The sequence below is a fragment of the Bombus affinis genome, chromosome 14 (assembly GCF_024516045.1).
Source record: "Bombus affinis isolate iyBomAffi1 chromosome 14, iyBomAffi1.2, whole genome shotgun sequence".
Lineage (NCBI taxonomy): Eukaryota > Metazoa > Arthropoda > Insecta > Hymenoptera > Apidae > Bombus > Bombus affinis.
The window spans coordinates 3021309-3046762 of NC_066357.1; the positions used below are offsets into that span (position 1 = coordinate 3021309).

A 25454-nucleotide genomic window follows, 5' to 3' on the forward strand; every position below is an offset into this window, starting at 1 on the left:
AAGAATCATCTGTATGGTATGGTGCATCGTTTGCCGAGCATTCATCTTTAACGAATGCAAACACGAACTTTCGCCGCCTAATAAAAACACTTCGAATATGAAACTTTTCTATGAAATTTCTCTAGTTTCCTTTCGTTATTCAATTCTCGTTACATAATAAATTTTTATCCTATTACAAGATACTTGCGATCTTCAAATCATATCTGATTATACGCCAAAACTTCTAAACCGTAAATAAATTAAGAACTTCTATGCCAAAGAATTCTTATACCAAATCCTTTAGATTATTTATTAAGAAACAGAGAAACTGGTGATTATATATAAAAAATAATGCGTGAAACGCAAGGAACTTTATTCTAGCCTGGATTCGCGATACTTGTTAGAAGCGGCCTTTAATTTCCATTTGAGAGCCATTCCACGAGGGTTTCTGCTTCACTTGGCAACAGGGTCAGAGGGATACTTACTTACGGGGCTGTATGACATTGTTTTGGTTCAAGAGTCCCTACTCCTGGAGGAGGAGGCGTTAAACAGCGCGTAGATCAGGTGTGAGTTAACGTCGTAAGGACAACTTGACCGATGGTAGGAGAAACGTGAAATACCCTTATATAAGAGCGACGACGCAGCGATTCGAATTAGTTCGCGATATTTTTCGAGCGGTTAACTTGATCGGCGTGGAATGTTACGCGACCAAATTTAAATTCTTCGGTGTTTCTCCATTTTATAATATTGCGTATTTTGAAATACGATGGGAAAAAACAGGACTCGTTACATCATTTTTATCACTCACTTGATGCTATTGTTTAACCTGGCGCTGAGTAAGAACGAGTATACCAAGTTATTCGACAAATGCGTCAGAGAGAAGAACGCCTTCGACTGTTTAAAACGAAAAGCTTTGGACATTCTGGATTCAGCGATCAACGATGATACCGTGTACGTGTTGAACGATTACGTCTCCATTGGAAGAGATCCTGCAGCGATTGCCAGGAGCAATAGGTCGTTCAAGGATGAAAATGGGACGGAGCTTACTCTGGATCAAAAGCTGGATAACAAGTTCTACGAGTATATTACTTCTAGGAACGTGAAGCTTACTATTCCCGGAGATGCGTTTCAAGGTATGCAGATTATTCGAGTTATTTAGATTATAAATTCCTTTCGAATAAAATTAAATTTAATTAAAGAGAATTAAAAAATTGGGTTCTTTACTTATAGGTCGAAAGAAGAAGGACAAAGGATACGGTGCTCTCATGATGGGTGCTCTAGCAGTAGGAGGTAAACTACAAATTAATAAAAAATACAACAAAAATTATAATATAAAGGTATCACATGTTCAGGTACTGGTGAATACTTAATTTTCAGCTATGATGGCGCAGTTAGCTTACGCTAAAATCGCGTTCCTCGCTGGTACTGCCTTGCTTACTGCTAAAATAGCGTTAGTTTTGAGTGCAATTATTGGATTGAAGAAACTGGTGTCCAGCCAAGGAGGTGGGGGTCACGAAGTGATCTACGCCACAGGTGGCGAACATCATGGTGGTGGTTATGGCGGAGGAGGATACGGTGGTGGCTGGCAAAGGTCCGCCGATGGTGTTTCTCCTACTTGAATCGATTAAATCCTGTGAAACTTAATTTATTTCATGTACGATACTTTGTTTAGGATAAGCTAGTATAACGGATAGAGATGTTTCTCGTTTGTATATAGAATAAATCTTGACCTTGTCGATAGTTGTATCCGAGTGATATTAATTGAAGAAATTATTACGTGAAATACGACTACGTAATATTTATTAAGAGTTTAAGTGTACTTTTTAATTTAGATATTCTTAAGTAACTTGCTATTTGTTCAGAATAGCTGGTGAAATACTCTATACCAAAAATTAATAATATTGTATTTATTTAATTTATCTTGTGTATACGTCACCCATATATTATATAAACATGACATGAATAAACAATGTTAACAGAATATATATCTTCTTGTAATTCTATATATAAGTAGTTCTATATTTTCTGAGAACTTCGAACCTTTCTCATTTTTTAATTCAATAATAAAATAATAATCGACAAATTTATTTTGTACTTTTTATTATTTAAAATAGTTAGTTATTTATAACATTAAATATTTCGGATTATATATTTCTACTTTAAATTCTAATTAATCGATTTCTTAGTAGAAAATTCTTCGTCGTTTCCGATAGTTATAACCATATTCCCCAAATCCACCCTGGTGGTCGTAATCCACGTCTGTGCTGAAACTATGCTCGTAACTATGATATGGATGTTTGATTATCTCGTACGATACTTTCTCTTTGTGTTCTGAAAGCAAAATGAACATTTATTAATGCTCTAGGAATAAAGGAATATTCCTCTTTGTATATTTTAATAGATTTCACTCACCAAAGGCTTTCTTTAATGCGACCGCGGCTGCAATCACTAGAGCAACTTTGCCTACAATTAGAGCTTTCCCAGCAATCGCAGCAATAGCATTGACTAATACGTAAAGCATAGTCAGCTTAGACGCACCTAAGAAATACAGCAACATCTGTCCATACTCTCTGTTCTTTTTTCTTCGTCCAGTAACTGAGAAAACGAAGTTGTATATTAATTGTTAATAATACGGTTGCCGCAATACTAAATTCAGATGCACATCTATCTACAACAGAAACTAAAACATGAATAACAAAAAGCCTGTCCTGTCACGCGATGTGCAAGATTGTTTGTAAAGATAGCGTTAAAAGGAAACACTGGAACGGTAGCGTTAATTGAATGATTACCATGTGACTTAAGTAACTACTTAAAATCATCTTCATGAAACGGGACTTCATATCTCTACGAGGTGTACACAACAAAACGGAGCAAGATATCGTAAAAAGAATCGTTTGACACGTCTACTATGAAGTTACTCAGTGTCTGACCGGAACGTTCTCATTTTCCTTAAAGTAAGATGTCACGCGCATACGTAAATTTCGCAATGAAGATCTTTTATGAATGCTAGTAGAAGAATAAGTAAAAATATAAAATAAACGAACACAAAGATAAGAAAGAGTATAGAAAATATAGAAATACGGATAAGAGAAGGTATTAAATTAGATTTACATTCGAGTTAATTAACAAGAACCAAGTATCTATAGAAACATCCGAATGCTTCCTATCAATGGACACTTCAATTCTTCAATTATCTTGTTTTTATCACATTCTACGACTCACCCTCTTCGACACCAGGGTTAGCGTTCCCCAGTTCCTCTTTCGCAATCATCCTGGATTCTCTACCCGATATTTCATTCCTTTTATCTTCAGTACGCTGCATAGTCTTGGGTATACATTCGGTAGAATTCTTAGAACCCTGATTGCAATCGATCGGAATCGGCACCTCGTTATATGTGTTTCGATATAGCAAGGTGCAACAGCATGTGGCCAGAAGACCAAACAGCTGTACAACGAAGATCGTACACCGAAGCATGTTCGACGCGAACTGACCGGCCAAACGAATGGTCATTTTTATAGAAACAGATATAATTAGCGATTACGACATACAGACCGTGAATCTAGCTGCGGAACGTTTTTCTATGCAACTTGTTTTGCGGTATCGTTCGATCCTACGTCGCGGATACGATACATGTCTAGTCCGTTAGCAAATCCAACCTACGCTCTGTACTCCCTGTTAATTGCACCATGGTCGTGCAGTGTGAAAAAACGATATCTTGATGCATTGAAATCAAAAGGATCTGGGCTAATTACGCGAGGTTTGGAAAAAGCGCGTAATACGCGGAGTAACTAACTGTTAGAAGAAACATGATGCTCGAGTTACTGTTCTGTGGGATAAACCGTTTTTTAGTACAAAAAAAATTAATGTTGAGCAGTATATTGAACGTAACATCAAACACCAAGTGCCAATTAACATCTGTTACATTTTACTGCTTAGCTAAGGTCCATCTTCCATATTTTGAATTTTTCCACTTTTTCGAATGGAAAATATCATCAAGTAGCAGAAATTAATCACGACCGACGATGAGAAACGAGAAACATGTACTTGATGTTGAAAGTAGGAATCAAAGATTGGTTTTGTAAAGCATATTGTGGAGAACACTTCAAACATGTAACACTTAACGCGTCTATTAACCACTGCAAAGTTATCGTTGGAAGTTGCGATCATTCTATCGTAGATAGAATGAAACACTGTATCGAAACTGAGACAACTTCCCTAGCGCCGCCTTCCGCGTGGTTTATACGATAGGAAGTAGAAAACAAGGTTTAAAAGGTAGCACCTGTTTCTTCGGTAGCTTTGTGTGCCACTGGGCCGATCGAGCATCCTCGATTCACTGCTCCGAGGTATGCAGGATTATCCTCGTAGCTTGCGAAGGTCGCGGGTTGCGCGTGACTTAAAACTTGAAACCGTGCAAACAACAAAATTTCTCCTCACCTTGTTCCACGAAATATTTTCTTATGAAAATTCCATATTGGAGGTGTTTACTGTTTATCTACGAGGGATTCGATAAAATGGGAGACAAGAACTTATTCTCATTAACTCATTAACGAGTAAAGATTATCTAATAAACCTTGACTATGAACCTCACGATTTAAGCATGCAACGTAAAACAAATAAATAGTACAAAATCCCACAACAACCGGTGGATGACTTAATGCACAATTTAAATCGGTCATCGTAAGATTACGCTTGCTGCTTCACCTTCGCCATTCAATTTATGCTGCTAAAGGCAACCAATGAACAATTTCGCGCATCAATGAACTTTCATCTCATGATAGAGATCCGAGCATGATATCTCGAGAAGTATATTACCACGAGAATCTATAGCAGAAAGCTAGCTCGAGACGAAATCAAACAGTAGCTAAACAACGAGCATAAATTCGTGGCTCTCTCGTGGAGCTAATGAGCCAGGTCAAAACCTTCCGAGCATCTGTTGCGGATGGCTGACCTGAATCTAACGAGTGCCGATTATTTGCCGAGAATTATTTCCGGAGAGTATTTTCTCGTTGGTATTGGATTAGTTTCCTCATCTTATACTTTGAAATGTTCACCCAGCTTCTGTGAAGTTATTAAATTTTGTGTCGCGCGTGTAAATGTTTGTGTAAACTCGCGGAGAATAAATTACAGACAGAAATGATCGAAGAGATTCTTGGAAACGAGCTTCTACACTGTTTGACAGTGCGATAAAACAATGAGGAATTCAAAATGAACGATTTAAAGAATAATTGTTTAAAACATAATGTCAAATTAATTATAAACCAGAGTAAGAATTAGATTAAAAAATACATACGTTCAAGTTTCTATAGGAAATAATTATTAACAATTGTGTTGTTACGTACCATCATATTTATGATGTGAAATTTATAGCACTTTCAAGTTAAAGAATTTCTTTGTGTCATGAGAATTGTTAATAACGTTTTAGGAGATATCTGTAATCGTGGACACGTTTTCGTCTTTTAAACGCGTTCAGGCAGCTTTTGTATTCTGTGAATGGAAGTGAATCTTTGTAAAGCCATTTAAAAAGAAACACGCGGAACTATTCATGCTGTGACACTAACGTATTCGGTCATTAATTTCGCGCGTCCCCGTTTACTAGTAAACCAAGAACTTTCCTTCCCAACAATAAGAAACGTACCAGTGTCACGTTTACTACTTGATTGTGTTATAACAAAGTAGACTGCATCTTCCTAGCAAACATGAACCGAATTTCTTAGTTTCTAAACATCAAATTATGATAATGACTTTATTATGGCTATAAGCATAACATAATTATGAAACAAAAAAGAAAGACATATAAACTATGGTATTAAAAGAAAAAGTAGCACAATGATATTATTACAGAAGAAAAAGAAATAAAGAAAGAAAGCTGAGTACCAAAGTGAGCAACCACTATTACACGAACCTCCTAATTCTCAAATAGAACACTCTCTTTCACATATTAGCAATATTTCTAAGGTAGAAAAATAAGAAATTATAAAGCATAATACCAAAAGAGCAGTGTTTTTATTACATTAATTCAAACGAAACGCCCACTTTACGTACATATTCTCGATATATCTGAAATAGGAAAATAACATTTCCAATCATCACTGACACCTTTCTCACAAACTCACCGTAAAATTAGATCATAGCCAGACACGTGTACTTTCACACGTTTCAATGTAATTGCCATGATTCCTTAGAGCATCGGTTGTCCGATCTTGCTAGTGCTTTTACGCGTTGTGGAGATTCAGTTTTCGTCCTATTCTCTGCCACAGAATTCGTCCACGGCGATGTTTGTGTGAATTCACCTGCGTGCCGCGAATGTGGCACGCGCGTTAACACTGTTCGTCTCGGTTCGCCGCGACCCTAGCTATGGGATAATCGCTAAGTAGGTAAGCGAGCATCGAGGATGCGTCGTTGTCGCATTAGAGATGCGTTAACCTCGATCGGGTGTACACTAGTATTGCCGCGAGATCGGTACGGTGACTCATACCGTTCGATCGAACTGTTTTTCATAATCCTCTCAAAATTTCAAGTTCAACCCATTCACGTGCAATCCGGTCGGTTGATCCGAAGCATCGTGACCGTTTCTTATCGATTTAAGCGTTTCGCTGCTCTTTCTAAACTTTTACGCTTTACAAATAACGAACTTCTAAATCTGCAGACTTGGAAAAAACATGTTGAACATGGAAAATTAGAGAATATGCCCGTAATTTGTCATCCGTAACCAGATTTTGACAAGAGAATCTATATTGTCCCTTATTTCTTTAGGTGGAAATTTAAGTCAGATTTTTATGAATATTTGGAATCAACCTCTATGGAAACTTGCAAGTCCAAAATAAGGAATTAATGGAATGAAAATTGTATTCAAGTATGATAGCGGTTTAGAGTAAGAGAGTGAAGATCGTGAGTTTACTAGGTTCCAATAAATCTCCACTGTCTACAGGCGTTTGTTTTCCTCGCTGCGGACACGCCCAGCTGGCCGCGGAAAAAGAGGAAGACTGAGTGAAGGTGAGGAATTGCAGTCTAGTGCAACAGACGAAAAAGGTACAAACCGAGGTCTCGTTCTTGACGAGACGACCGTAATTTGCTCTCGTTGTTACGTGATTCGTTGCACTGTCTACATCTCAGGATTACACACCGAAAAACAATCTTCCAGACCCTGTTCCATAATTACAACCTGTCTAACGAAACTCTAATTCATCATTCACGGTGAAACGATTCAAATAATTTCCATCGCTCTATTGCTACATACGTTATCCTAATATATTGCGTATTGTGCATATTACTGAAAATCGCGTCAAACAGGATTATCAATTTATTAATAGACAATGACCATTTATGCAAATTCATATGCTTCGTGCGATTCACAGATTAAATACGCGTATTTATCAAGGAAAACCTGATCAATAATTTCAATCAAACGATTCAAAGAAATTCTCGTGTAACGGCCGCATAAATCTTTCGATTCACTATAGACCGAATCTGGACCGGGATCTCGCAAGATACGGAGAGGAAGAAACGATAGGTGGAAGGAACACACGCGAGAGTTAAGGCCGCGGTTCGTCCACGACCTAAAACTACTTCCAACCATCGTGATGAGAGGTCAACAAGGTCACGGTGCCAGGCGCTTCTATAAGATACATCCTTCTGTACCTTATCCCCCTCCCTTATTCCTTTAGACATCAGCGAAACTTAATGTCAGGTCGTTCCACCTTTTTCTATCTTGATCTCGATGCTTGAGTGGGTCTGTGTGTCAGAGCGAATCGTATGCTCGCGGTGTGAGAGAATCTTCGCGGGGAGCGAGTGGTACTCGAGGAAGGAGATACATAGATAGAGTAAAGCGAGTGCGACTAGACGAAGCGACAAAGAGAACAACAGAGAAGGTTGGTTGTTTAGAGGCCGTTCCAGGGGAACCCTCAAGATGCGCGGGGCATTGTCATGTGTACCAGTGGTACAGTCTTCGGGCTGTTGGCACAGCTCCTTACGTGGGAGACAACTCAGCACGGTTCGCGAGGGACTGCGGATCGCTGGATGGTATATATTTGTCCGGGCGCATGCTGCTTACCGCCAGTACCCTGTCTAGATCCTGAAGACCGCGGAAGTGCGCTCAGTGATCTCGTGAATATTCACGTTCTTGTGACACAACGCTCCTCCGTGTCCCTCGCCGAGGATTAAAGACTCGCGGAAGATTATTACCAGGAGAATGATGAAGATGATCGATTTGTCCAAGTGTGTGTTCGTCTTGTTGGCGTGCTGTGTGGTCTGCTACGCGTCTTCGATAGCTAAAGAGGAGGACAGTCTTATGGACAGGAGCTTCAGAGCAATGTACAGAGTATACGAGGACTGCCAGCATCGAAACATAGCAGTCTCGCCTTGCCTAAAGAAGAAAGCGATCGCGTTCTTCGAAAGATTAGGCAGAATGCATACTCTTCCTCTGTCGGAGAACTTTGAATTAATCAGGATCACGGACGAAACGCCGAAGAGTTCTGTGTCCGAATTAGAAGCCACCCTTGGCAGAACTATGTCCAGCAAAGATGAGATTCTGAACGAAATTCTGTTCGATCGAGTGGCTTCGCTGCTGAACAGCTTCAACGTTCAAATTCGATTGCCTAGAACCAGTCCTGGTGAATTGAAACAAGGCATGGAAGAGGGACGTGGTAAAATGAAGAAGATGATGGGCATGATGATGATGGGGATGGCCATGAAACTCGCGGCGTTGATTCCCATTGCTCTAGGAGTACTCTTCTTATTAGCTGGAAAGGCTTTGATCATCAGCAAGATCGCTCTTGTCTTGTCTCTCATCATTGGACTGAAGAAACTCTTCAGCCAGAAGCAGAGCCACGATCACGGTGGTTGGCAGCAGGGTGGCGGAGGTTGGGACAGGAGTCTCAAGAATGTTTTCGGCTCCACGGAGTCGTCGACGACGACGGAACTAACCCGCAATTACGCGCAGAATCTGGCGTATTCGGCGCGACATCAGCACTGATCGCAGCAAACGAGGGGAAGAGCAGGCCTTCCGGTTTTGTCCAGCGTGCATGGCACCTCAATGGTAGCCGTTCTACGTTCTAGACTGACCGACGTACTTACTGTGCATAGATGAGAAGATAAGTGAGCGAAAGAATGCGGATCTGATTGATAATTTCTAATTGATAGATTCAATGGAATCGTTAAAATAGGCACGTATAATAAAGTTCTATATTTATACATAAGATATACATCTTCTCGTCTCTGCACAGAAATTTCGACTAACAATTCTACAGCGACGATGCGATTTTCTTTGTTACATAGAGAGAAGTTCGTTGAGCGTTAGACGTTTATAGATTCTTCGTGGAAGGGAATATTATAGGCGTGAGAACTTCCACGAGAAACACCAAGTCTCTCTTCAAGAAATCGTTGGCGTTTCGATGTATATTGTTCAATTATTTATGAAGAAACATGCGAATCATCTAACTCTCAAAGTTGGTTAATTATTTTCTTCTAAATTTTATCCTATAGAAATTAATTTGAAAAATATCTAGGCGACACACGTAGCAATGATCGTAGCCGAAATTTGACCACAATGCGGGAAACAAGCGCGATAATCGTTAGCTAAATGTATATCATGAACGTCAGCGACATTTTCAGATGCCGTCACGCGACGGTCGATACACCCAGCTGTCACTCATTTTCGTTTCCCGTCAACCGGGAAAGCATTCGGCACGATAATAGCTACGGAATGGCTTCCACGCACGCGAGCTTCTAACGGAATCGAGTCCAGACATTTTTGCGTTCGAAACGACCTGTAAACAACGAAAATAACTTCTAAATCCGATTCGTAATCGTTTCTTCGCAAATATTCTGAGCTTCACCTCTCGAATAATTTAATTACCTAAGATACGAATTATATAATATTTATTGAACGCCATGATATTTATTACTACAATATAACTATTGTTAACCCATTGATTTTTGTAACATCGACTTTGCCGATGGATCAAGACTGAGATCGAATAAACAGGCACGTAATCGACGTGAATAAGGAAGATATAACAATTTAATCATTTTTATCGCTTATTCTTTCGCTACACAAACGAGATACATAATACGTTACATTCTTACGTCTACGTCCGATAGGATCACGTAGTTCGCGGCAAGACGATACGTGTTTGCGATTTTCGCGATCGAGAATTCAAAACTAAATGCATCGACCGATCGTAACGATCGTTCTGTTACCGAAAGGAACAGTATCGATCTCGTTCTTTGACAGCGGTGTTGTTCTCACTTTACTTTCAAACCGAGAACCGCGGCGAATAACGCGAAGAAGAAGCCCGCGAGTAACGCAGTGGCCTTTAACAGGATTAACCCTCCGATCATGGTTGGAATCAGAGCGACGAATTTCAGCTTGTAGGCCATTAATAGCGCCATGATTGTGCGATCCATCTTCCGCTTCTTTCGGCGAGGACGGTCTGTAACCGATTGGAAGAGGTAATTGTTATAGTTTTTCGTTGATTGCCGCTGCTTTGCAATCGATCAGTCTATTATAGATGTTAGAAAATTATTTATTTAAGAATAAATTCCCTTTCGTTCGTAACTAATGACTACGTATCTTTTCGAGAAGTTCTGTGTGTGTTTTAATGTCGATGTTAAAGAATTAATAAATGATATTGAAAATCTTATAATTAATTGTTGTTATTTGATCATAAAATCGCTATCGATTAATTCCTGAATTTTTACCAATGAATGTTCAAAGATATTTAAGCTCTATAAACTTGCGAAATTTAGATAATTCCAATGAAAGAGATCTCAACGTTATGTAGTTGCTATATACAGAAATATTAAGAGAAATCTGTTGGATGAATACGGGGATTCGATATTACCTGGTGCGTGTAAGTAATCTTTCGACAAACCCAAACCAGTATTCCTGGTTAGAGTTTTCACCACTTTCGTTTTATCCTCTCCACGTAGGAGAGTCGCACTATTAGGTGCAACTTTATTGTGAACCTCCTTGATAACCTTTTTCGCAACAGGATACTCCTTGTGGTTCGCATGCTGATTGTTCAAAGCTTCCATCATGCGCAATACGCAGCTCAGAGTTAATAAAATCGTAACTAGATTTACTTTCGATTTCATCTTCTCGAGCTCGTGTGAGTTTTATTCACGATCAAACACAATTCTCAGTTACATCGTCGATGTATTCGCGATCAGTTTCTCAGCCTACGACGATCCTCAACCGCATTCGATCCGTTAAAAGTTTCGTTCTTCCGGTGATCACGATAGAGCCGTTTCTTCCAATACTACCCGAACCATGGCTTTCCTTAATTGTCTATTTCGATGTTTCTGAAAGCGTGAAATGGTAACTTAGTTTGGTGTCCTAATAGAATCACTAACTTTAAGAATAACTGTTAAGCTAAACTCATAGCCTTGCGAAATAATATTTCAAAATTACAAAGATATTAAAATTTGCTCAACGAACTAATTTCATCTAAAAATTAGAGAAGGGAAGATTTACTATCGAAGAAGCTATCTCAAATACTCGCCACATCAAAGTATATAACTTACGATTCTATCCAATCTCCGGAGACGATCATTCGACGAAGCTTCTAAAAACACCGTGCGAGTACTCCTTCGCGTGTTCCCCGAATTCCATCAATGCCTGTATCTGATTTGTTTTGAGAAACCTTCGCAAATGGCAAATTACAACACTCACGTTCGAATGCAAATGACGAAATGGTCGTTGCCAGGTTTGTAGCGGACGGCAACAGCGTGCAACCGCGACCGCGAACTAACTGATGCGCTCTTGATTCCTCGACGGCGACCTGGGGGGCTGGGCAGGGTACCACGCCGGGCACGCTTCAGTTACCAGCAGGATCGACAGTCCGTGAAAAATGAGCACCGTGCGACGAGGCGGCAATATATGCGTGCGGTAAGCGCTATGATCCAAATTGTCGACGGCAATATATGTGTCAGGTTATATTGCTGAACGGTACAGCGGATTACCCTGATGTTCACGACGAAGGAAGAACAATAGGGAGGTGGTGCGCGCGCGGATATCGCGAGTAATCATATAGTACCAACGATTGTGCCATGTAAACGATGATTTTTTAGTTACGCTGCACTGCTAACCGGGCCGATGACAAGCCGGCTAGTAGGATTGATCGATGACTGCTTTGTATTTGGATGGTGCAGTCTCAGCACGATGTATGAACGTTGGTATTTATATAATGGAAGCACAAATGGAGGGGATTGAGAACGAAAAATGGAAAAGTGAAGTTAAACGTCTTTGAACCTGTGTGGTGCAGTCTAAATAACATGTATGAATGCTGGTACTTATGTGGTAAAAGAACAAGGAGAAAGAAAATTGGGGATGAAAAATGGCAAGAACCGAAGCCTTTTCCTTCCAATAATAGTAACGAGGCGAGAAGAATAATATATCTATAAATTTCCGAAATTATAAAAGGAAAGTTTGGGAGCAACTTTTACGCATTTTTGATGCAAATATAACGGTTTGTGGTCTCAGTACGAGATTAAGAGGGTTGAAAATCGTTTGTATAAAACAATAATAACGAAGAGAGGAAAAAATGACTGCCAATTTTCGAGATTGTAAAAGAACACAGTTGACACGAGTAAAATGTATTTCGGTGTTAGTGTGGGATAGGAAGAGTTGAATCTATTTTGATAGAGTAATGACAGCAAGCTGAGATAAAAAAAGTGACAGCGAATTTTTGAAAAAATAAGAGTAGAAGGGATGAAAGGTCTGCAGTTTTAACAGTTCCGCTTGTTACGAGGTTTGTAGCGCGGAATTCCTGGAATTGAGGAACCGCGATTCCACGGGAAATCGGTGTACAGCACGCGATACAGTTTACGACGATCTAACATGAAGACAGAATCCTTGTGTTAATCGCGTGTGTACAGATATAATCGTAGAAAGTTGCTCTTCTCTGGATAAATGCAGTGTACATCACAAGTATTGACATCGTATTGTTAATTGGGAGATTATCTTACGATTATTGCTCATAAACACACTTTCCAAATCTTCTTTTCTATGGCTTGAGATAATAGAGAAATGCACAGTGTTATCGTAAAAAATAATAGTAAGCTAATAATAATAGGGGAGGAAAATTTCGAGATTGATTATTCGAGATCACAATTAAGATTAATATAATTTCTCAAAAGCTTGGATTTTCGTGAAAATGAAATTTTAAGAAGTCGAACGTTCAACTAAGAATGAACGTTCAATTGAAGAAATGGAGTGAAGATTAACACAAAAGTCTCGTTTGAAACGAGTCTTCCAGAAAAGAGCCACCGGAGCAGAAATAGTCATGTCGTGTACAAATCGAGGAAAACAGAAACATTGTCGCAGCAGTTCTATTCATGTGCCAGCTGAAAAAGCATTGTAACGTTCCACGAGGAAGCGAAGGGCAATTTCGTAGCTTCCTGCGTGAATACGGTGACGCGAATAATTGCGCGAGAAACGGGACAAACAGCAAAAAGAAGGAGAAACAGATGAAAGAAAAGGAAGGACGAAAAGCCTAGACCTGCAAAGTCATAGTCATCATTGCGGTCCTCTTTTGTTCTTTGTTTCGAGCGTTGCATGTCGTTATAATGATCGATATTGCCGCTTTATTTCCAAAGAAATATAACGGTCGAGTGTTGTTGACGATTAAATGGCGAAGAACACGAACTCGATTCTAGATGTTTGTGCAAAAACTATCGGAAACGGCGCGATAACCAGAACGATCGTGGTATCTTTTCAGAGAATTCAATCAGAAAGATGATTTGTTTTATACTTTCTTTGGTCAATCATAATTAAGTAATTGTGCGTATCACTTGATTCAGAGCGCAAGAAATTTTAATTGGTCCCATAGTAAAGCATATTATAATTAAAGATAATCGGGAGATCCGTTGTGCACACGCAACACGTTAAACAGATCGTGTTTACATCCGGAATCACGAAAGCTTATCCTTCTACTTGCAATTACTCGGCGATTTAGCATGATGCACCGTGAAGATTTATAGACGATCCTTCTTACGTGATTCTGCGTAATTAACGAGTAGATGATTTCATATACGTTAATCAAACAATTAACAAAGCACATAAAGCAAACAATTAACATAAACACAAAAATACTTCTTCTTCCAGATCAAATGAATCTCCGCTATACGAATTAACCAACAATTTTCCTTAAAATCCGAGTTTTCATATCTCAACAAAATCGATTTCCACGATTATCCAGAACGCTTCCTTTCGCGATGCGATCGTTCTCGTTTTACGTGGCATCGTCATATAAGTCATATTGTCAGCCTTCACTTTGCTAAAACACCTCCCTGTAAACAGACCACGCTTGAACAATCCAGATCGATTACTCGAGTGTGAAACGAACCTCGATTAACGATCGAGAACGGGACACAATCTCGCATCGTCTCATCGTCGTCGACGATCGACAGATTCTTCCACCGCTGAAAATCTTACGAAGACCCATCGTCTTCGACGTCGTCCAATGATCAGAGAGAACAGAGACGGAGGTGGACGTGAATGGACAGTGAATCCTTCGTCACGCGTCAGTACCAAGTTAGATGGCGGTCTCCTTCTCTGGGCTTTTCACGTTTCACCTATATAAACTAATGGTCCGGCCCAGGGCGAATGTCAGTTAACATTTCATTTGCCAGCTGGACAGTTCGCCTGTCATCATCTTGTGCCGTCATACTTTTTTCATCGTTAGATCTTTCGATGATCGTGAATCATAGTTTACTACAGCCTTCAGGTGGCATCTATTCTTTTTGTGAATTTTAATGAGATAAATTGAATCTTTTTATTTCTCACGAAGTGTGTGCCGCGCTGCTTCTCGATTCTCCGTAGAATATTAACTACTGGTGAAAGAAATTGTCAGATGAGACAGAAGAATGCTGATGGTGTACCCGCTGTTTTTTCTGCCTTTGTTAACGGCGACCGAAACCACGCAGCCCACGATGATGCAGGAGAGTTGGAAGCCTCAGTTGGAAAATTCGACGACTCCTGCGGACTGGATCAGTGATAGCATTCTGAACGCTGTGGACGATGTTCTTCCTGTGACTCGTTCTTCTTTCGAAGGTATACGGATTAGACTATAGATTCTCAATGGTCCTTTATTTATCTTTCTACTATTAGATACCAGAGATCTTTAACTACTAGTTATTAGTGATTCGTTACTATTAATAATTGTAATTTGATTTAATTGAGCTTTTACTACCAGTTAATAATAATCCATTAGTACTAACAACTGTAATCTGATTTAGTGGATTTAGTTGTCAAAAATCGAGTATTTTTCGTGAATGTAAGAATGTGAATGTAAGAAATTCGTGTGATCGATAGCTTGGAGGGCGTTACGTTGATACGTTAATCGACTGGTTCCATGTAACCAAGGAATATCACACCAGCTAGTTAGCGATGTCTAATGTGTATCATAATGTGAAGCTCGGTCGTTTATAGTGCGTGGTCGGTTAACACAAAAGCCATAAATGCTTTCCACTCCAGTTCACCTTATTACCTTGTACATTTCATGAACGTGACTAATAAGAAGTGCTTCCTTTTTGCTTCCGATGACCTGCGTTTTCTGGTGCATCTCCGATGACATAGAAACAGGACCCGATTTTATAGCGATCGAGAATATATGAAGCATTAAATGACCAAATGTCGAGAAATAATCAAATCTAAACTCGAATTTTTTCTGACTACAATTATCATATCTCTTTCTCGCTACAATTATAATATTTCTTTTTCACTAGAATCGGAAATTAGTTTATAATACACATATAACTCATTTTGTTGCAGCTCGCAAAAAGAAGAGACACAAGCTGAACAAATACATCCTCCCCTTGATTGTAGGAGTTATATTAATCAAATCGATTCTTCTGCCTATAGCGTTGAAAACTTTGGCTATATTAAGTGGGAAGGCAGTGGTTCTGAGTTTGATGAGTCTAATTCTAGCAGCTATAGTAGGATTGAAGAAGGTCGCTCAGGCTCACTCCACAAGCTACGAGGTGGTGAATATGCCCGTGAATAAATACAAGAGACAGGACTTTTTCGAGGGCGACGACACGATGGACACTGAGCCTTACAAATTTTATAGGGAACGCCACAGGAAAAAGTAAAGACTCGTTATTATTGAAAATATTGAAAACGTTTTGTTCATTTCACCCTCGACCCCTACGTATTTTCTAATTCGTCGGTTGATAGAAAATCAAATATTAATTTTATTCCGTGACTTAACTATACGCAGAGAATCCATTGCCTGTTCTGTCAAACAAGCTTAAAGCTGATAAAACTTTCCTCGTTCAAACTGATGCAAACGAAACTTGCTAATTATTCCGTAATGCAACAGGAAAAAGCCGAGAAGTTAATAAACGGAAAACGAAGCGAACCGTAGAAAGTGTTTTCGAACGGTAGCGAATCATCATTTTACGTTTGCAAACCAAATCGTGCTTGCAGTAAGGGATGCTCGATTCCTTGGATGCGTATAATTCTATACAATGCGTATAATTAATTGCTCTAACCTGTAATGTGTAACAAGTGAAAGTTCATCTCGAATTGCCAGAATTATAAACTCATGTGGCAAGCATCGCGACTGACAAACCTTATCGACAAATCGATATTTCCATTGTAAAATTTTCATAACCACTTTAAGTAATTTATACCTTATTTTAAAAATTACTCGTAAATCATCTTTCACTAAATTGTGAATAATTAACCTGCGTCTTTTATATCATTTTCTACCAAATCTTATTTTTCATTTAATTTATTCACTTCAGGTTAATATCGTTACAAAGATTGCTAAATTTGAAGGAAATATGAAAGAACATTTATTGTAATACGCATAATTTTTTGTTCCAACTGTATCACAAAGATCGTTTTAAAATATTAAAAGTCTTCTTGGTTGAAACTAAAACGGTATTGAGAAATAAAAAGTTCCAAGACCGTAGCACGATTAAAGAAGGAAGAAGTATGAACTTTGACAGATATTTTCTAAGTTGGAGATCATTATTTATAAAACTGTGAAATCTTCGTTGTCGAGAATAGACAAAAAGATTAACCACGGAAGATACCACAGCCATCTAAGAAATCCAGGAAATGATAAAGATAAGAAAAGAATGAGCCATTGTTAAATAGGACAAGTCGTCGACCTTAAAACCTACAACCTTCCACTGTGCTTTAAAATTTAAAATTCGTGGAAAGGTAATCCGATCCGCCAAACTTTTGTTCACTACCTTCCAACGATTCCTAATATTACATACCTTTCAACCCTCGAAACACTTATTAATCACACGTGTAGATAAACCGTGTCGGTTGAAAGTCGAAATCAGATGAGACGACGATCGGAAGAAAGTCATTCAGACGCAACAGCAGAAATTGAATCATCGTTGAAAGCAAAGTGAGCAGTCGCGAAGAAATTTCTCCGTTTAACATCCGATATACCTATTCAGCATCTTCATTCTACCTTTCCCGATGTATTCTTTTCTGTTCTCCATAACTGTACAAAATTTACGCTACTAGAAATAATTATAGGATTGCTACTATAAATGATTCTACTACGTTAACCAAGCAAATGAACGTGATGAGGTTCTATGGAATTGGTGGAAAGCACAATGGTTCGTTGTAACAATCGGAAGTCACCGACTTCATGAACGGACGTAACCTAGAAAATTAATCGCGAAAATCCATCGAAGGGATACCGTTAACGCGAAGATGACGAAGTTCCGCGCGACTGTTAAATATTTAAAGAGACCCGGAACGAGACAATGGAGCAGTGCCCGCGAATAAGGCAGTTGCCATTCCGAGGCACGCGCCATTCGAAAAAAAGAAACTGTCCCGATGAGATGTACGCATTGCTGGACATTGTTTGCTGTACGAATGACATCGGCTGGACTACTTCGCGTCCATTATCGAATCAGGAATTCGCGTTAAATCCTTATCAAAAAGAGAACAGTTATCCAAGTGCTTAGGTATAATATCTAATTAATAATTGCCATTATGCACTATTTAAGAATAGAAAAGGAATATCGAGAATAATTACCAATGCAACTGTTGAGGCACTAACAAGAAATTCGCTTATCGTAATTTTTACTCTGTACCATTGAGCCACACTTCAGCATACCGGCTATTGACAGAGCAAACAATGTCGGGGAAAGTAGAATTTTCTTCGACGATCTGCGAATGGTACAACCTTAAAAGCATGAAAAATTCCATCTCTCACGAAAACATACTTTGTAAACATAGTACTTAACAGTTTACACCGAAAGGAAACGATTATCTGAATAAAATATGCAGAAGTCACAGAAAACGATATTGGTATTCACAAGAGGGAAACTGTTTAGAGTAAAATATGTCCAGAAAATATCAGAAAATACGTCCACGATGCAATTTGTAGCTTGGGATGACCGATGACCGTGTCTGTGGGTCAAGGCGAGTTGCTTGCTGCACGTGGAAGTATTTCAAGACATCGGTCTCGATCGTAGAAGATTTTCCAGTTATAGGAATATTTAGAGAATAGAATTTACTGAATGCCTGCGAAGATTAAGATGAATTATATACGTAGAACTTCGATCAAACGTATTCTCGACATTAAAGACGGTAACCTATCAATGGGTACACTATAACCGTCTGACGTCTTTGCAATTTATATTAATAATATACAATTAATAATATACAATATACAATATACATATATCACAAAATTTAAAGAGTAATATCGATGCAATTTAATTTCTCAGAGGTGGATAATTTCGAGAGAGGTTGTTAGAATTATTTGGATATGCAAAATAGGAATCTCTTGTATTATTTTTCCAATAATTAATAAAACTATGAGCCTAATTTTTGCTATAATTATTAAAACAATGATTTTTCCTCGAAGAATTCAGCTTCTCTTCGTTTATACCATGGTATTAATATAATTCATTTCGAGATGCATCGATGGACCATCGAAATCCCTTCGTCTATAACGTCATCGTCTCCCCTACTAACCCAAATCTTAGAATCTTGTTGGACCACTAATATCAGGGATCGCCGATGCTAAGGTCCGCCCAGCTTCAACTACTCCACTGATCCATGGAAGTGGTCGATCGTTTGTTTAAAAAATTGTTGAAGAAAGTTTCTTCTGACGGAGAGGTGGGCAACGACATGTACCAGCGATGACGCCTTGTGTGTCTTAGTCGTTTGTCGTCGTCACATGCGTCATCGGTTAGAGTGGGGATATTGGGGAGGGTCCCAGCTGGTGAAGACCTATAAAGATAGAAGCTACGGAGGGTCAGATCACACTTTGCTCCGAAAATTTTCCGAGGGACGTGCTCGATCCTCTTCAATACGTTTTCTTTGCAATTATCGGTTAACACGTTGGATCAGGCACAAAAGATGAACAAAATAGTGATACTGTGTCTTTTCGCTACATCCGCGGTGGCTGTGCCCACGCCGGAACTTAACAACGTTGAGCTCAACAGGGATCTCAATTGCTTCGAGCAAGAGAACGCGCTGTTCAGCTGCATGTTCGTCAAGACCGTCAGTGCGCTGGATAGAGCCGCCAGGTCTAGCGACATCGAGATCATCGATGGTGTGAAGTTCGTGAGGGAAACACCGAGTAAGTTTAAGTTCAATTCTGTCTAACATTTTTTAAGTCCTTCGCAGAGTTGTTTAAATTCGTAGCTACTTGGTTCTTGGAAGTTTAATCCCTTGATAGTGTCACGTAAATCGTATCTAATCTATTTTACGATTTGCAAATTGTGATATTCAAACGAACATCGTTGAGTTCCTTGAAGTTTTATATGTCATTCTTCATTTTAGTGGAACGCAGCGGAAAAGATTTGAAGACGGAGGTCGATATTATGAATGAATTACCAAGAGACATGTCGGACAGGGCCATCAAGCTCGCCACTATGCTGGTAGATTCAGCCCTGTCGTTTATGAAGTCCCATAGTTTGAAGCTGAGCATGCCCGAGGAGGGCTCGATATCCCGCGCTCTGGATGAAGGTAACTTTCTATCTTGCGCTATGATAGAGATGCTTCTATTACGTAATCTTTCCCACCTTGATGACGCCCCAACGCGTCACCGGTATGAACGAATAAACTGTTCACCGCGCCTTTCACCTTCGTGATATCTATACGCGCCGCGGTAACCTGTTCCGGATAAACCCGTTCCTCGCGCGCTACCTCTTCCATTCGCTTTCCTTCTGAAATTATACATCGCCTCCAGAGAGAGAAAAAAAGGGGCTCACTGCGCTTGATAACACGCAGGCTATTAATTAGCGACACTTAGGATCGGGTAGCTAAGTGACGTGAACAAATATGCTTCATTTGTTATGTTGTCTTTCGTGTTTTCTTATTCTTCAATGTTCCGTTTACAGATTAAATTTCGGGGAAGTGAAGTTTCATTTTTAGTACCGTGGTATCCGATTTTTAAGCAAAACATATGAAATATACAGGGAATATATTCGCAATTTTTTAAAGAATGATGATATCCTTGCTTTTAGATCGTTTAGCAACTCCTATCTTTCTATTGAGATAAAATTGTTTAAAATTTTCTCTTTTAGATTTTCGCATTAAAATAATTCTAATTTGGAATAAAACTTCCAAATCTCCTTTTCTACGATTATCCATTGTTCTCTAAATTCGATGCTTCTACTTAAAATTTGTCTATTAAAGTAAAGTTTCGAAATTTCCATTTCACCTGTTTTAAATTAGAGATATCTCCGCTACCGAAATTAATTTTCACTCCGTAACTTTTGTTTCCAGGTCGCGCCAAAATAAAGAAAATAGCACTTCCTCTGATCGCCGCCGCAGGAATTAAATTGTTCGCCTTAATCCCAATTCTCCTCGGAAGTCTTGGTCTCCTGGTCATGAAGGCCCTTTTCGTGGGCAAGATAGCCCTTCTGCTAGCTGGAGTGTTGGCTTTCCAGAGATTATTCGGCGGCAGCAACTCTGGAGCTACTAGTTTCTTCAGCAAGAACCCTCAACCATCGACTGGATGGATTGACAGCGCCAACCAAGGCTGGGCAGCCAATGTCGCGGCAGGTGTTCAACCTCAGGGCTACTACAAGAGAAGTTTCGACGCTGAAAATGGAAAAATAGACGCCCATTCGATGGCATACTCTGCGCAAGCGCCGATCACGAACGAAACCAACTGAAACGATGATCCTGAGTCTACGTTTATGAAGAACGAAAGAATCCAGGCTACCTGGGGGCCATATCTCTCGAATCTAGTGCGTGTAATACTCGCTAGACTCGTTGTCGACTGTTAGATTAATATTTAAGCGAATAACTTATGGACCGAGTAAATTATTAATAATCCTTTGTATTAATAAATTATTTGTACTATTGCAGATTGTCTATCACATACTTTTCGTGTATTTGAATCACTTGAAAGTCACTGAGAAAGCTGCAAAATTTCAATAGTTCGATATAACCGATTTCAGAATTGGAAAGTAGAGAGAAATAATAACGTTACAAGCATCGTTTTTGAAAATTCATTTTGGAATTTGCTATGATTTATGTCATGTGCGAATAGCTAAATAGAATACAAGAAACGAAAGTAAGTCAATCGTTTCTTGAGAATCCACGATTAATCGTGTAGCTGAACAATCAAATTGTGACACTTACAAAGGCGATGTTGGTCATTTAGTCTTCTGAGAGGTTCGTTTATCAGTTTTCATCTCTTTAACCAGTTGGGATCGACTGTTAGGTCGAAAGCAAAGACGATTTCTAATTTGAAGAGATTATTTATGCATGTGCGAGCGATGCAAGGCGAGAAGGTGCATAGAAAACGGTATGTACGTGATTAGTGTTTGCCCTACGCGCGAAATATCGACATGATCGTGGATCGAGCCGACAATCGGTCTGGCTCATATGCGATTCCGATCGGACATACAATTTCGTTTGCACTCCCACCGCGGTTGTACCCTATTTTCGCGCCTTCTCTTTCCCCTTTCTTCGCTTATCCTTCCATTCCTTTCTCTCCTTCTTTCTCTCTCCTTCTCCCACTTCCGACCGAAAACAAATTCGGGACACGACGGTCGGTTCTGCATGCCGTTCCGTGTCACACGCGCGAACAGACACGGAAATCTAATTTTCACCGAAGAACTTATTACCAACTGTCACGTGAATATGATGTACCGCGCGAAACACCCGGGAGTGGCTCTGTCATTGTCGAAGCCACGATTGAAAGAGCGGATTCTGGTCGTGGAAACACGCCATTGTATCAGCTCGACAAAGGAACGCTCGTTTCGGCGCCTCCCTTTTATTCTTCCAACTCCAGAAACGAGACGTTCTATTGTACGCTGAAGTACGATACTGTCTTCTGTCCCTTACCGCTTCGTGGACAGAATTTAGAGAGAGTTTTACAGTTTGAGCGAGGAACAACAGTTCTACGGATTGGTCCCACTTCTCGAATAAATCACGCTTGTAATTTCCAACTTTTCTCTTTGCTAAATGAAATGCTTGAAAGAATACTTCCTACTTTCCTCCAAAACAAATCAGTCGCACCTTCGACAAACCTTCAACTTTTTCCAGGTTTCAATCACTCTAAAGACAGCCCATTCTAGTTAACAGCTATTTATCCTCAAGGTTTCTACAAACCTGTCTTTCACATTTATATTTCTCGCACTTTAAAAATGAACGGTACTGCTGTTGAATTTTTACAACTCCAACGAGTAGTAAAATCTGTGATTCATAAATTCTTTTATCAGTCGACTAAATTTAATTCGAACGCAAAAAGTGGTTATTAAAATTTAATAAGATTGCTATTCGACGGCTTCAGTCCAATAACTGTCAAACTCGTATCACTCGTGGAAGTAATAAAATTAGTATTCCATCGATTTTTACTTTCAGTTGATTAAAGTCTAATTTAAACACAGATCATAGACGAAGTTGATAGATCGCTCGAAAGTGATCTCGCTGAAAAGGAAAATTAATTTCTATCGATAGACGATACGTCACGAAAATGTACGCGTTGTGCAGTGGCTAGCCGGTGAGACGCCGAAATTAAAATTCTTGACACCACAGCCCTTGCACGTCGCTTGCCAAATGGTTCAAACCGACCCCACCATCGATCACGAGTCGAAGTATAAAAGAAAAATTGCCCTCGAGACAAACAGTCAAAATCCTCGTGTCCGTCCAGTTCAATCGATCATCATGATGAAATCATTGATCGCGATATTGGCGTTGTTTTCGATCGCCATCGTCGCGGCTGAAGAGGCCAGAAGCGTGGAGATCAGCCTAACCAAGACGATGGACGAGCTGAATAAAAGGGACACTATCAAGATCTACGGTGATATGATCACTTTGGAGAAGGTAGACATTGTGGAAGATGAAGAGGCTGCAAGAGCTACTCAGGACCCTCTAGTGAGCAAGATCGAGCAGTTCTTGAGGAACAGGAAAATTCATGTACATCTACCAAGCGATGGATCTTCTGCCGACATGTTTGGCAGAGCTATGGGACAGAAGGACATGGAGATTGGCCTTAGAGGTCTGACTACAGGAGCTTCTGAAGGTAAAATTAATTTTGTAGAAAATATGTTAGAAGATTTTTAAGTCGGTTAAAAAAATTTAACGTTTCCAAACGTCATTTTGCTTCGAAACGGTGAGGTTTAAGTATAATTTTGGTTGTATGAAAATTTTTCAGCACTGGTATGAAGGTTATTAGAAGTACTTGATTACTTTCTAGGCGAAATTCTAATTATATAACTTTTTAAATATTAGTAATCAACTTTTGCAATCGCGATGAACATCAATCTTGATTGTAATTTTAAAGATTTCGATCGTGCTAGGACACATGTACTACGTGTTTGTTTACGATGCGCTAAATTCTACAGCTTTTTTCAATCTCTTTTAATCATCGAAAAATCTACAGAGAAAGGGAGACTATGTCCCAAGAAGAAAACGAAAATTCACTTAAATCGTGCAAGAGGTATGAAGCTTTTTCTCGAAAAAGAACCAATCAAAAACAGACAACAGAAGTAAGAATCTATCACGAAGAAAGATCGAAGGAACTTTCTATTACAAGTGTTCCTTCGATCTCTCCTTTAGCCTACATTAACATCTTCAGCATTCGAGACTCACTCTCTCGACTACCAAAGCGTGAAACACTGAAAGAAAGGGGAAATATTCATGATTTCCCGGAGTGATCTCGAGGAGGAACTAAATTCCAGGAGACACTTTTATACTTCAACGTCAGAACAACTGGATCTTCGTCGCGTCGAGTTGCTGCTGTGAATCGACTGGACCACGGCCACGAACTTATAGTACCTCGCCTTTCTAAACTCTCTCCAATACGATGGAAGTAAGCCACGAAGACGAGGAACGATTGGTCGTAAAGTGGGACTTCAGATGGCGATGTTTCCGATTGGCTTCTTCGACGAACCAACGCCTCTGCCTGCTGCTCTTTTTCTCGGCCTCTTTTACGCGCCTCGAAGTTTTCACAAATTTTTTCTTCTCCCCGAACTGAGTCGTTGGGACGCATCCTGCGTTCCCCACGCAAGCAATAAACGCTTGGAACGCGATGAAGAATGGAGGGAGGAAAGTAGCAGTGCGTCGAGCATAGAAAGCCACAAAGACGCGTCCCACTTCCTCTGCATCCGCGAAAACGTTGCTGTGGCAAGAATCGAGATAAAGTGGGTCATCGATGGGATTCCGGGTTTCTGGGACAGCTGCCTGAAGAACACGACGAACGAGGACCTTGAACGAGAGTGCCACATGTCGAAGAAAGTAGATAGCCGATAAATGGCCATTAGAGGCTTCTAGTTACCCCTTCCAGATTCGCAGACTGATCAACTTGATGAATTTCACTTGACGATTCATTGGATCCATCAAATTCGTCGATATGCATTAATGAACACTTTTGTTCTTTTTTGTTCAATTTCTTCTTATTATTTTTGTATTCGTTAACAAATTTCTAAGACCTACGGAGTATTTACGATAAAAATAATGTACGAGGATTACGTAGATTTTAGATTTTGCATCGTTTCGCTTTCGTTCCAGCCCGAACCAAGCTGAAGAAGATAGTGTTGCCGTTACTACTGGCTCTCAAACTCAAAGCCATGATCGTCCTTCCTATTGCCATCACTCTGATCGGTCTGATAGGCATCAAGGGACTCGGTGCAGGTCTACTGTCCCTTCTTCTTTCGGGGGCGGTCGCTCTCAAGGCTCTACTAACACCACCACCACCCTCCTATCCCACCAGGGTCTCGTACGGAATAGTAAAACCTGAAGTTCACCACGAACATTGGCACAGGTCACAGGAAGAAGTGAATCAACCGTACAGAGGCTGGGCCCCGGAATTCGGGCCTGAGCAGTATCCCTACCAAGACATCCCTTAAATTCGGTCTTCAAGTTAAGATTCATCTTCTCATCCCTTCATTTTATTTATTATCTCCTCTCTGTTACTCCCATTGTGTTGAATAAAGACATCGCGTCCTTTGTTTTCTACGATCTTACGCTTTCTTTTAATTGCCACCCTTCCTAATTTTCGTGTTCTTCGCTATTTTCATTCCTCGA

The 25454-nt window shown here is 39.7% G+C and overlaps 5 protein-coding genes and 1 pseudogene across 5 annotated transcripts; 5 read left to right on the forward strand and 1 right to left on the reverse strand.

The window, feature by feature from the left end:
- Nucleotides 1-556: 556 nt before the first annotated feature.
- Nucleotides 557-1942, forward strand: LOC126924422 (uncharacterized). Its single transcript, XM_050738877.1, has 3 exons — nt 557-1112; nt 1210-1269; nt 1357-1942. The coding sequence occupies exons 1-3, from the start codon at nt 746-748 to the stop codon at nt 1596-1598; spliced, it is 669 nt and encodes a 222-aa protein (XP_050594834.1). The 5' UTR covers nt 557-745; the 3' UTR covers nt 1599-1942.
- A 137-nt stretch (nt 1943-2079) lies between these two features.
- On the reverse strand, nt 2080-4116 carry LOC126924423 (uncharacterized). Its single transcript, XM_050738878.1, has 3 exons — nt 3202-4116; nt 2392-2574; nt 2080-2310 (listed from the first exon to the last, which is right to left on the reverse strand). Exons 1-3 carry the CDS (start codon nt 3488-3490, stop codon nt 2162-2164), a joined length of 621 nt encoding a protein of 206 aa, XP_050594835.1. The 5' UTR covers nt 3491-4116; the 3' UTR covers nt 2080-2161.
- Nucleotides 4117-5955: 1839 nt separating this feature from the next.
- Nucleotides 5956-10134, forward strand: LOC126924416 (uncharacterized). Its single transcript, XM_050738869.1, has one exon. It carries the CDS (start codon nt 8169-8171, stop codon nt 8949-8951), a length of 783 nt encoding a protein of 260 aa, XP_050594826.1. The 5' UTR covers nt 5956-8168; the 3' UTR covers nt 8952-10134.
- Nucleotides 10135-13643: 3509 nt separating this feature from the next.
- LOC126924427 (uncharacterized) lies at nt 13644-16379 on the forward strand (annotated as a pseudogene).
- Nucleotides 16380-19191: 2812 nt separating this feature from the next.
- Nucleotides 19192-21286, forward strand: LOC126924415 (uncharacterized). The gene is made up of 3 exons (XM_050738868.1): nt 19192-19548; nt 19752-19937; nt 20700-21286. The coding sequence occupies exons 1-3, from the start codon at nt 19326-19328 to the stop codon at nt 21089-21091; spliced, it is 801 nt and encodes a 266-aa protein (XP_050594825.1). The 5' UTR covers nt 19192-19325; the 3' UTR covers nt 21092-21286.
- Nucleotides 21287-22970: 1684 nt separating this feature from the next.
- LOC126924414 (uncharacterized) lies at nt 22971-25388 on the forward strand. Its single transcript, XM_050738866.1, has 2 exons — nt 22971-23451; nt 24939-25388. Exons 1-2 carry the CDS (start codon nt 22986-22988, stop codon nt 25274-25276), a joined length of 804 nt encoding a protein of 267 aa, XP_050594823.1. The 5' UTR covers nt 22971-22985; the 3' UTR covers nt 25277-25388.
- Nucleotides 25389-25454: the final 66 nt, after the last annotated feature.